The sequence below is a fragment of the Pogona vitticeps genome, chromosome 1 (assembly GCF_051106095.1).
Source record: "Pogona vitticeps strain Pit_001003342236 chromosome 1, PviZW2.1, whole genome shotgun sequence".
Classification (NCBI taxonomy): Eukaryota; Metazoa; Chordata; class Lepidosauria; order Squamata; family Agamidae; genus Pogona; species Pogona vitticeps.
In genome coordinates, this window is record NC_135783.1 from 230,915,945 (window position 1) to 230,928,415 (window position 12,471).

Sequence of the window (12,471 nt, forward strand, 5' to 3'; positions counted from 1 at the left end):
AATAAATAAATAAATAAATAAATAAATAAATAAATAAATAAATAAATAATAATAATAATAATAATAATAATAATAATAATAATAATAATAATAATAATAATAATAATAATAATAATAATAATTATTATTATTATTATTATTATTATTATTATTATTATTATTATTATTATTATTATTATTATTATTATTATTATTATTACTATTATTATTTCGTTGTATGTGTATATACTTACAATTACAATTATTATTATTATTAAATAATAATAATTAATAATTAATAATTAATAATTAATAATAATAGTTATTGCCTCTGTCAAACACCTGCTTAACCATTAATACATTTGCTCTTTGTTCTCTGTTTGGTTTCTCTCCATTCCCTCTTACATATTTTTGAATTGTTTGTTGAGCAATTGATACATTCTGCAGGTGTGAATCCTATGAATTGCTAGAATTGAGGGCCAGCCTATGCATTGTGTGGTGGTATGCTTCATATACAGTTCTCTTCCTTGTGTCAAACTGGGGACCATGCTATATACTGTATGCAGTAAATATGTTTGCCATGTGAAGTGTAGACCTGTCTTTAGGTACTATTTGTTTTCTTTACCAAATACACAAACTGTTTTGGAACTGGATAGTGGTTCGTCTCTTTGACGAAAAGAACTTGCGATGATTTTTTAGGTCTTAGGAGGTTTCATCTTTGATATGCCATCTGTATCTAGCTGGCTGTAGCCGGGGTATGTAACTGACCATAGCCATCCTCTTTTCAAAGGGGATCTTAAGGTTTACCAATGCTCTTGCCAAGGTATAGGTTTCTACGGTAGTATTACATAGTAAAGCATCACTCTGGAACTGTGGATGCAGACAGTGCCTCAATTGGCAGTTTACACGAGGCAAAGAAAAGAAATGAGGCTGTGGGTCAGCAATGGTCTGCCAGAGGCGAGAAGAAGAAGAGGAGGAGGAGCAGGTTCAGGTGCAGGGGAAGAGTTCAATTTGCCAACATCCTGAAGTGATTCACTTATTAAGCCATTTCATGATACCTGAAATTGACAACGCAGGGAGCCAGACTAAATAGGGTCACTTAAGGTCTGTATGCCATTTGGATGCCAAGATCACACCCAATGGCCTATTGCGTCTTTACCCAACCTCAAGTGACTCTATTTAGACTCAACCAGCCTGCTCCAAAAGGCCAATGTAGACATGTCCATAGTTTCAGGCAAAAATAGCAATCTACATTTACCAGATTTGTCACACCAGGCTCTGGTGAGGTGTCCGTCAATGCCCCCCCCCTTTCCTCTTTGTTTCTTTTAGTTTACATAGCTTTCCTGCAGGGTGAAAATAGACGCTGTAAAGAATTTAGCATCAGGTGCTCTTAACAAGATGACTGTCCCTGAGCCCTACTCTGTTCTTTTATTAAAGTCCAAATTACAGTGATGTTTGTCAGTCACAAAGATAAAGCCTGGCTCCTGCCTGAAAGAACAAGTGTCCTCAGAACACTCCAAGAGACAAGAGTGTTGGCAGCCTCACATGAGACGGTCACCTGGAACATTGGCAGCCCGAGAGGAGGCTGTCTTGTGGCTGATGTCCATCCACCAGGGTTGTGTGTGCTGTGTAGGAACATACTTATCTTTCCTTGCATGTGTACAAAGATTCTACTACAGTAACTGTATACAGTGATGCCTTGCATAGCGACGATAATCGGTGCAGCAAAAATAGCTGCAAAGCGATTTCGTTGCTATGTGACATTAAAAAGCCCATAGGAATGCATTGAAACCCCTTCAATGCATTCCTGTGGGCTTCAGACTCACCTTAAAGCGAAAATCCTCCATACGGTGGCCATTTTCGCTGCCCGGTAAGTGAGGAATCCATCCTAGAAAACAGCGGGCGGCCATTTTTTCAACCCGGTGGCCATTTTGGAACCGCCGATCAGCTGTTAAAAAATCATCGCTTTGCGATGATCGGTAAGCGAAACAGGGTACCGATGATCGCAAAGTGATTTTCCCCATTTAAAACATCGCAATGCGATCACTTTTGTGATCGCAAAATATTCATCGCTATGCAATTTCGTCATTAAATGGGCGCCCATTAAGCGAGGCATCACTGTATATGTCAGTGGTCCCCAACCTTGGTCCTCCAGATGTTCTTGGACTACAACTCCCAGAAGCCTTCACCAGCACCTCTGCTGGCCAGGATTTCTGGGAGTTTAAGTCCAAGAACCTGTGCAGGCCCAAGGCTGGGGACCACTGGTATATGTTATGGCTGTTTATGTCAGGGAGTTACTAGAAGTCATTATTTTTATGCCTAGTTCAATCTTAGCATTGAACACAAGCCTTTTGCTTAGGATTTCTTAGTCCAGTTAATTCTTACAGCTGACCGTCCAGCACGAAAAGGGCTAATTCCACATCATTTTTAAAAAAATATTAAATAATAGATCTTTTAAGCCCTCTCTCTTATAGGTGTGATTTTTAAAAAAAATGTAAATTACTAAACACATTCAGTGTTTATGAACAGTTTAAACAGGTTTGATAAACGTAAGGTAAACATTTTGTCTATGTTTCTTAACAAAAAAACGAAAAAGGAAATATCTGTAACTACTGTAGTGTAAACAGCAAATACCATTCTAAATTTTCACATAATTTTTCTGTTCTAATACAGATACCCTTTAAATCTCTTTGAAGTCAAAATAATCTAAACCTTTTATGAAAAAGGAGGCAGGCATTAAGTGTTGAACTCTAATTGGCAGCATTTTTCTCCAAATGGTGCACTGTAATGGTGCGTGACATTAGCTGGAGATCTGTCCAGATCAGTTGCTGTATAATGAACATGAAACCATGATGCCTCTGCCCAGTCCCCTGATGCGTTGATTACACTCTGATCACCCCAAGACAGCATACTCGTTGACCAGCTTGGTTGACGATGACAGGGGTTGTAGTGTAACTTATTTGGATGGTAATGGATTGCAAGAAGCTGATTTGTTCTTTGATGGTTAAAAGGATTGCAAATGGTACTTGTGGAATATGTATTTCTCTCACTCCCGTATTTAATGTCATTTTAGGCCATGGAAGCAGTCCTCAGATGAATAAAGAATTAGATGCAGAAAGAAGGCTTTCCAGTGCTGCTACAGACAGCGTATACCGATCAACCGCATTCACACATGGTGGTGCAAGAACCTCTAGGTCGCTTCCAGACAACAGCACTTCCACTGTAGCCATAGATAGTAGCACTTACAAAAGTGATAATTCCAACTCATCAGAGCCGATCCTGACCTTGGCATCTGTAACAGAGATGGAAAAAGACAATGTCTCATTAAGTGAAGAACAATCTACTGGGCCTTCTACTGAGCACTTATCTGAATACTCCTCGTTAATTCCCATGTACTCACCTTCACCAAAGGATTCATCAAGTGAGTTTTCTTTAGGAAGGAGGCTGAAGGAAGAACAGATTGTTACTCACCATTGTTTGTGTTGTCTCTTTCCATGCACACTGTAGATCTTTATTATTTAACTGTATGTGTAAATAAGTATAGGTGCACATGTATGTTTGCCGTTGTGTACACAAATACACAGACTGTATCATAGGCAAAGAATAAAAGTTGTGTGCTTTTTAAATTTCATTCTTTGAAAACCAGAAATTTTTTTTTCTCCAATAGATATCTAGGATAAACTTCAGGCCAATGAAATTTCACTCTTTGCAACATTGCCGTGGCAAAACTGCAGGTTTCAGTTTAAATGACTCATCTTAAAATGGAGCAGTGAATATATCTTTCTCTGTATTAGACATTGTGCAAACTATAGAACTTCTGATATTGAGTTGTTTGAAGCAAGTACCATTTTAAAAGTTTCCTTTCTGAATTCCTATTTCAGCTGCCGGAAGCAGTCCTCATTCGGTTAGAAGTTCAAACCATCCACAGTCTTCTACTGAAAGCACCTACACTCTAGCCTCTTTCAGCAATGGAGAAGGGGTAATCAAAACTACATTTTCCCAAGCAACTGAAAGTCCCTCATTAAATAGGGAAGAACTGGACAGCTCTGAAGTAAATCCTTCCTCTCCAGAGGTATACTCCAGAGGGCCTGACCCCTCAACAGAAAACCTAGGTATCTATGGGTCTTCAACAGAGATTCTTCAAAGTCTACATTCACCAAGAACACCATCTTACTTCTCCTTCCAAAGTGAACCTTCAGGTCAGTTTTAAGTTGCACCGTGTAAAGATTGCACCCTGGGTTCTGTACTGCCCCTTAAGAAAGATGACCATGTAACAGTCCTATAAAGTGCCTTGCCAGGTCCCACTGATTATGACAAAGGGTGAGGGATAGGCAAGTCTCCTAGGGGTGGAATTTCCACATTCTGAATACCCCTACAAAAATGAATCTCTTCCACTTTCCCAGTAACTGCACCTTAGAAGGCAAAGATCCTCATTAGATAAACTCAGAAAGTAAGCAGGCCTGTGAGCTTCCAGTCCCTGCCTGGTGTAGAGTTTATTTTCACAGATTGCCTGCTGCTCTTAGGAGACTTTTTCAAGCATTGTCAAATATTTCTGAGTAACAATTCAGGTGTGTAGAATGAAAGACAGTAATTCTTGGTATTGGTTACACATTAGTTTTTACAAAATGCTTAGGCTTAATTCTTACTAACATGCTCTTACAAGCAGAATTCATTACCTTAGTACTTCAAAGATAATAAATATATTCGTATACAGATAATTCTTATTACTTATGTAACATTTTGCTTATTGTCAGGATGTTTATACTAGCAGTCCTTTGGAAGTCAGTGTTGAGAATGCTATGGTCATGTTTGCATTGATTTCTCTTTGACCCAGTCTCCATAATCACTTTATTTATATCTTGAGTCTGAATTTTATATTCTGTCTGTCTGAAGAAATAAACTGCAATCCCTAAAAACTCATGCTAAAATAATCTGTCCATAAATGCTGCAAGACATTTTTTTCATTGTTGTTAGTTTTAATGCTGTGAATTGTATTTCATGGCTTTGTTGGTTTTTAAAATATTTTTTAAAATAGCAGGCCATTCTGCTATTTTAAAAAGTCAAGGAAGAGAAAAGCTAAATTAGTAAATATGAATGTGTGCCACTTATACGCTTAATATTCTTATTTTGCTTATACACTTTGACACATTTTCAGCTCTGGTTTTATACAGCAGTTCATGTAATAGCTACTTATTTCTTATAGGATGCTTGTCAGCAGCAGGTTAATGCTTAGAGGCACCTTCAATGAGAAGAAATATACAGAACCGTGATTTTTTATAGGCTTCCCCCTGTCAATACCATTGTACAGTGGGCCATCATCTTTCTTCAAGGCAATAAATTCACATGATCTATATTGCAATGGACTTGCCAATAATGGCCAGGATCCAGTGGTCTGTATTTGCTAAATCCTATTCCATCCATCAGAATTGGTAATTCCTGCTGTGTTTGCACTACCACCTCTATGAACCACAAAAGTGCTCCAGTAGGGTGATCAACTTTCTGGAGCAGGTTTTAGGTGCCACAAACAGCTGCAGTAGAAAAGAAAAGGAAGTCTTGATTGTGCTGTTGTTGGATATGGACATGCATAATTAGATCTTGATGAACTTTATATTGCTTCTGTCTTTGATTTTTATTATATCTATAGAAATTTCCTACTAATCATTCACTTATGTTTGTATTTCAGATACTGAAACAGACTCCCACCCGATGAATAGTAATGATACTGGCAAAAGGACCTCTGTTTCTCATACTGATATCACATTCACCTCAACCACCTTCACAAGAGGTGGAGAAAGGACATTATTGTCCGTTTTAAACAGCAGTACATTGCCAGACTCATCAGAAAGTTCCACTTTTCATGTAGAAATTTCCAGTCCTTCAGAGCTGACTCAGACCATATTTTCTGAGAACCAGAGTAGAAGTAACACACCCTCAAATTACATGGACTTTTCTGCACCATCCACAGAACCTTTGGATGTATATTCCCAGAAAATACCCGAGTACCCTTCTACAGTGAGTGAGCCACATACCATTCAGTTTTCTTCAAAATCTGAATCTATATTTTCCAGCAGCTCATTCCCATCTTCCTTGTCAACATCACAGAAACAAGACTCATATTCACCAACTCAACCACCAACTTTGTTTTCATCATCAGAACCTTCCTTCCCATCATTATCCTCTGCTTTCCCATCAACGTTATCATCACCCTCTCAAACCCCTTCTGTGACATTTTCACATAGGCTGTCATCAACAGCACTACTCCCATTGCCATCTTTACGGCCTTCAGTTTCTTCATCATCTTCATCTTTACAGCCTAGCAGAAGTCTTGAAACAAGTGTTTCTATGAGTACATCTGGAGGGACAACTGGATTAGACCCTCATACAGCTGCAAGTGCCCACACTGAGCACAGCCACCAGACCAAGACATATATGTTGAAGGATAGCACAGTTCTGAGGTCAACAGGGCCTTCGCCTCTTCTAACAGAAATGACTGAACCACTTACAAACCTTTCTTCACCAGTTACAATCTCCCTAGAAGACACCCCAGCCACAAAAGGACAAAATGTTTCTCTACAAGGGACTAACGATGAAAAAAGTGTTCCCATGTTGACTACCTCTCCCACATACTTTCCAGAAAGTACCATGGTTTCTGAGACAGCAAAAGCAACAACTCCTACATTGCCAAGTACAACCACGCCAAAAGATGCCTTTAATTTGGTAGAAACAACAACAGGAAAAAAACTTACTGAGGTAACATACACAACATTGAGAATACCTACTTTGGTAGCTGGTACAGATGTTCTAGTCAGCACAAAGCCTCACAAAATTCAGCCATCCTCTACCATGATAACTTATGCCACTGAAATGCCTATAAAAGGAACAGAGAAGACCAGCACAACAACTGCTGTAGTTCAAGAGCACATAAAGACTACTACCCAGCCTCCCGTTATGCTTTCTTCAAGCAAAACCTCTAGAGGGGCTTCACCTGTTCCCCCGGTTTCCACCAAAGCAACTACTATTGTTTGGTTTGGAAGCACAAAAATATTTCCAGCTTCCCCTGGAAAAGGTAAATGATTAAAAGCAGCTGTGGTGTGAAAGACACATTTCATTTGTGTTGAAAAATTGCTAATTTGGATGGGAATTCATTTGGTGTATATATACATTTTTTAGGTATACAGAAGTGGCTGTAAGATTTGTAAACCATTCTATGAAACAGCCCAGATTAATTCATCCAAAAAATGAACATGAAGTATATCAAACATATTAAAAATAATTAATTGATGTGTTTCTTAAAGACAGAAAACATATACAGTGGTGCCTCACTTAACGAGCGCACCGTTTAATGACGAATCTACATAGCGATCTATTTTTTTAGATCGCTAATGCGATCGCATTGCGATGTTCTGAATAGGGAAAACATCGCATTGCGATGATCGGTAAGCGTTTCGCTTACCAATCTTCGCATTACAATGTTTTTTAAACAGCTGATCGGCAGTTCCAAAATGGCCACCGGGTGCCCAAAATGACCGCCACAAGTGTTTTCGCGCCCTGCCCTCGCTTACTGAGGGCGCAAAAATGACGGCGCTATGGAGGAACTTCACTGAACTGTGAGTTTGGGAGCCATAGGAACGCATTAAACTAAGTTTAATGTGTTCCTATGGCTTTTTCCGTTCCATTTAGCGATGTTTCTGCATAGCGATGATTAATCTGGAACGGATTAACGTTGCTATGCGGGGCACTACTGTACATTAATAGCGAAGTGCTGAGTTATTCATATTTTGTAGTAAGTTAGAAGGTCACAGAGAAACAAGACAGGTATAAGCATATTCAGAAGATGGTTTTGGAAGTAGAAATAATATTTTGGGGGAGAACAACTAAAAGGGTAATTCCCTTTCCTCCACAGCCTAAAATGCTCAGTGGCAGAATCCGAATTGTCTGACTTTGGGGGACAGGAAAGAAGAATGAAGGTAGCGGTTAGGAGAAATTGAATTGAGTATCATAGAAAAAATATGCTTCGCTGGCTAGACCTTCACCAGAAGGTTCTCTACACTGTAAGACTTTGTTGCAGGCTCGGTGTGTATAATAGCATATTTTTCTTGATTTGTTTGTAGTCAGGATTTTTTGCAATGGTTCTACTAACTTCCCTTTTTAGATAAAAGAATAGATTGTGATTTGTTCATAATAGCCTCCACTTTTGAAATATTGCAAGAATTTATGGCTGTGTCCTTCCCACTATTCTTGCCAAACAAAACAGCCGTGTGTAATATAAGCTGAATACATCACCTGTTCCTCTCTGAAGAGTGCATCTCTTCGTTTTGCTTTTAAGATGTTGCTAGCCCAAATTAGTAGAAGCTGGTTCTCAGTATGGTTTAGGAGCCCAGCAATAACCATATGTGGAACAGTTCTGGAGACTGGGTTGTTGTCACTGACCACAGGAGTGGCATATGTCACAGGCAACTTGAGTTGTGATTCTGATATCTGAAAAGAAAGCATTGTTTTTTGTTATATAGATGTATATTACTGCGTTAACTGGGGATGTGGAAAGCTTTAGTCCCTTTGAACTATCCTGACATAACTCCCAAAGTGTTATTTCACAACCAATGTGTGTACCAGAGATACTTGTCATAAACATGGAAACTGCACTGTGGATTGCTTGATAGACAAATTCTAACGCCACTAATGTTCACCTGGTTGGCAAGAAGAAGAATGCAGCATGGGTACAAAATAAATGGCAAATATTTATAGGAGTACTATAGCAGGTATTCATTCCTACCACCCAGAGCTTTCCAAAAGCACAAATGATAACAATTACGCTGCAGTGCAAAGGACTCTACTATTTTAAATCATTTTTATGCCAAGGGTTTCTTGCTGTTGTGTTAAAATGGTGGGGCCTCTGCAGTGCTAACTGCAGCAACTTTCCTATCGTGCAGGAAGTCCTCAGAGCACCCTATTGCACCAAAGAGCACTAAACGCTGGCAGGGCAAAGCATCTCCTTGTCTGGTGCTTTGCAATTACCACAAACAGACCTTTCCTGCTTTGTTCTGTGGCAGTTCTGGAGATGATGGGCTCAAAGAATCAGGCACACCCATCCCAGGGCCTGCATGTTACCCCTCATATCATCAACCTGAAGTTCCATCCTTTGGCACACTGGAGGCTGAATGTTCACCTGGGAATTCTCTAGTCACAAAAGCCCTGGGAACTAATAAGACCTTCCATTTGGACACTCACATTGGAACAGTCCATTTCATCCCCTTTTTCACCCTGGTGATAGCTGCTTTCTTCTGAGCAAATGTATTATCTGATGTTATGTGATTTTATCTAAATAATGTAGCTTTATCTTCCAGGTCACTGACCGTAATAAAATAAAGTTAAATATAAAATAAAAAGTTTTCATGATACAGGCTGGTTTTTCCTTTTCTGTTTCAGATGTAGATGAGTGTCTGTATAATCCATGCCCAGCCTTGGCCACATGTACTAATACACAAGGTTCCTTCCATTGTACGTGTTCTCTCGGCTACCAGATGGAAAAAGGAAAGTGCAATTTAGGTAAGAGAGCCAAGAAAAAGAAGGGGGAAATTGTAACAAATAAGCTTCTTAATAAGATATAAATCTGCAGGGAGCTTAAATCTTTTCATTACTAAAGGAATGTTCTTGTTACCAGAAATAGCTTTAACATCATTTTCTTGATTTGCAATTTCAGTTTGATGGTTGCAGCTTTATGACACTGTGGAATTTATATAAATCTCTACTTCATAAATTAGTTTTGTTGTCTAATTGTCAGCCAGCTTTATTCAGCTTTATACAGTAGGTACTCTGCCTTATCTAGATGTCTCTGAGATCTAATTTGTTCGTGACATTTTAGTCTGAATTCCTCTCAAGTTATTGAGTCCTTTGAGGTTTAAAGCACACACGTGTGAAATGAATCCCTCACAGAACACAGAGATTTTCTGGGCAGGGCAATTGAACTGACAAAAGAATGGGTTGTTTGTTGTGGCGAAAAATAAGCTCCAGCGAGTGGAGCTTTACATGCATGCACGCAGAGAGGCAGAGATGGGAAACATTATTTTTTTAGATGATGACTCCATTTTCAGAATATCACAACCATTATGGCCAGTATAATGGTAGCTGAAGGCACTGCAGGAGTTGTAATCCAAAGAATGACTTTCCTCATCTCTGCCCCTACATCCCTATAGTGTAAAGACACAACTCCGTTCAAATCTCACTGACCCCCCCATAGCTTATCCTCGGACAAGTTAAGTGGCTGCAAATCAGAGGAACTGTTGGAGGAGAAAAGCCTCCCAGAAGGATCACCAGGTGCAGCAAGTGGTATTTGCTTTTATCCCAAGAGTATTCTTGGCTATATCTCTTTCTTATTATAACTCAAGGGTGGGCACTTGTATGGGGTGCCCGGGATATTCAGGAACACGTTTGGGCCCCTGGGGATCACGTGTGACCTCTTTTCCTGAATCAACAATGTCTCACCATTGTTATGGCCACCATTTATTCATCTGTACAAGGTCAGTGCTGCACAAAAGGACATCATTGAAGGATGATCCAAGTATTTATTTATTTATTTATTTATTTATTTATTTATTTATTTAATTTATACCCCGCCTATCTGGCCCACCGGACCACTCCGGTATATTCCAGCTCTTCTTCCCCAGGTACCTTGGTCTATAGGTGAGGGGAACCTACCCCTTAAGACAGAATTTATCCCTGAAATGCACTGTTTTTCCCCATCCCCCCTCAATATCCCTAAAATGGACCATTTCTTTATTGAGTTTTCAGCCATTCTCAGAGGTATTTCCATACTTACTCGTAATGGAGGTTTATCAATACTTAGAATCTGCATTTCTCAAGTGTGTGAAAAAAAATCTCTACTCAGAAATTATCTTTTTTTTTTTTTTTTTGCATTGCATCAGGCATTAACATTTTTAGAAACAAAGTTTATAATGTTTGATGACCTCAGGATGCATGTTCCCTCAGCCAGGAAACATGTAAATCAACACACAATTGCATGCCACCCACCATACAATGCTAGTGTTTTTAAAGCAGAACTCCAGGGGCTGGGAAGGGATGGATGAAACTAGACTTTTCAACTAACAAGTTATCCTCTTGTCTTCAGTAAGAACATTTGTTGGCCAGTTTCCACTTCTGTTTAACACAACTGGAGGGAAGTACTCAGAACTTCATCAAATTGAAGAAGGCATCAAAAACATGGTGAGTAGAAGAGTATTTATCAACAGCACTAAATAGTGAGGCAGTTTTCCAGTGGTAAAGGGGGCTTCTACCACTGAGGGGCCATTTTGGGAATTGAACACATACAAGAGAGCATCACAAGTCACAAGCATAAAGGTTGCTACTTCAGGACCTTGAGGGTGTGTGGCTCCTAAAGGGCTTCTCAATTCATTTTTCCCATCTGTGAAGAGAGGTGGCTGACTTTCTGTACAGTAAAACCTGCAAGCCTTAGCTTTCGAACAAAGAAACTAAACGAGTGTAAGTGTTTTTATATAACACTGTAGCAGTATCTCAGTACCAATGCTCCAAAAACTGACTCTGCTTTCATTATAATCTGACAGAAAAACAGCATCTTTTGATTCAGATTAATTAGGTTTCTGGACAAAAATGCCCACCTTTAACTTTCCTACAGCATACCTTGAAAAGATTACTTCCTAAATTCAGAATTATTTCTCCATCAGGTTTGCTTTTCCCCCCCTTTCTTTTTATCTGAGGAGGTTAATTTCACTTTGATAATACTATGAGGCCTCAGCACCTTAAAGCAACAATCCATATTTATTCTTTTTCTTCTTATAGCTTAATGATTCCCTTTCAATGCTGCCTGGCTATTACACCTCAACTGTTAAGACATCAAGGTAAGGAACAGAAAGCACCAGTTTTTGATGGCAGGGGATTGGATTTTAATTCTTCCCACTCCAACGTTGACATAGTTACCTTATTGTTACCCTTTTGATGCATTCTGCATTATTTTTTGTTCTTCCCCACTCTGTGTAGAACTTCTAAGGAACAGTACCCCTCTTGTGTTAAAAAATGCACCCCCTCCGGGGTTAATCAGCTGCATGCCATTGATAGATGAGGATGGAGCAGTAACTAGCAACTTTGGCTCCTGGAGCTTCCCTGCACAATTGGTTAAGCTTGGGTCATGTGAAGCTGGCATATGCAGAGGGAGGATGCAGGAACAGAGAGGAACACCTGTCTCTGCCCAGGAGATGGCTGTATCGTTCCATGCTGAGCTCATCTGTTTTGTGCTTCCTTTTGCCCATGGAGTTGCTGTTGGAGGCAATATACAGTGGTACCCCGCATAGCGACATTAATCTGTTCCGGATTAATCGTCGCTATGTGGAAACATAGCTAAACGGAACGGAAAAACTTCGTTTAATGCGTTCCTATGGGGCCCAAACTCACAGTTCAGCGAAGTTCCTCCATAGCGCCGCCATTTTCGCACCCTCGGTAAGCGAGGAAACCGCGCGAAAA

General features: G+C 39.5%; 1 protein-coding gene across 1 annotated transcript in view; it reads left to right on the plus strand.

Moving 5' to 3' along the window:
- The window catches only part of HEG1 (heart development protein with EGF like domains 1), an 84,048-nt gene that overhangs the window by 53,095 nt on the left and 18,482 nt on the right, over positions 1–12,471 (plus strand). Inside the window, exons 11-16 of the mRNA XM_072984994.2 lie at positions 3,053–3,400; positions 3,861–4,178; positions 5,663–7,045; positions 9,406–9,525; positions 11,105–11,199; positions 11,794–11,852. Of these exons, the coding sequence (XP_072841095.2) occupies positions 3,053–3,400; positions 3,861–4,178; positions 5,663–7,045; positions 9,406–9,525; positions 11,105–11,199; positions 11,794–11,852 (2,323 nt within the window). The remainder of the gene's footprint in view (positions 1–3,052; positions 3,401–3,860; positions 4,179–5,662; positions 7,046–9,405; positions 9,526–11,104; positions 11,200–11,793; positions 11,853–12,471) is intronic.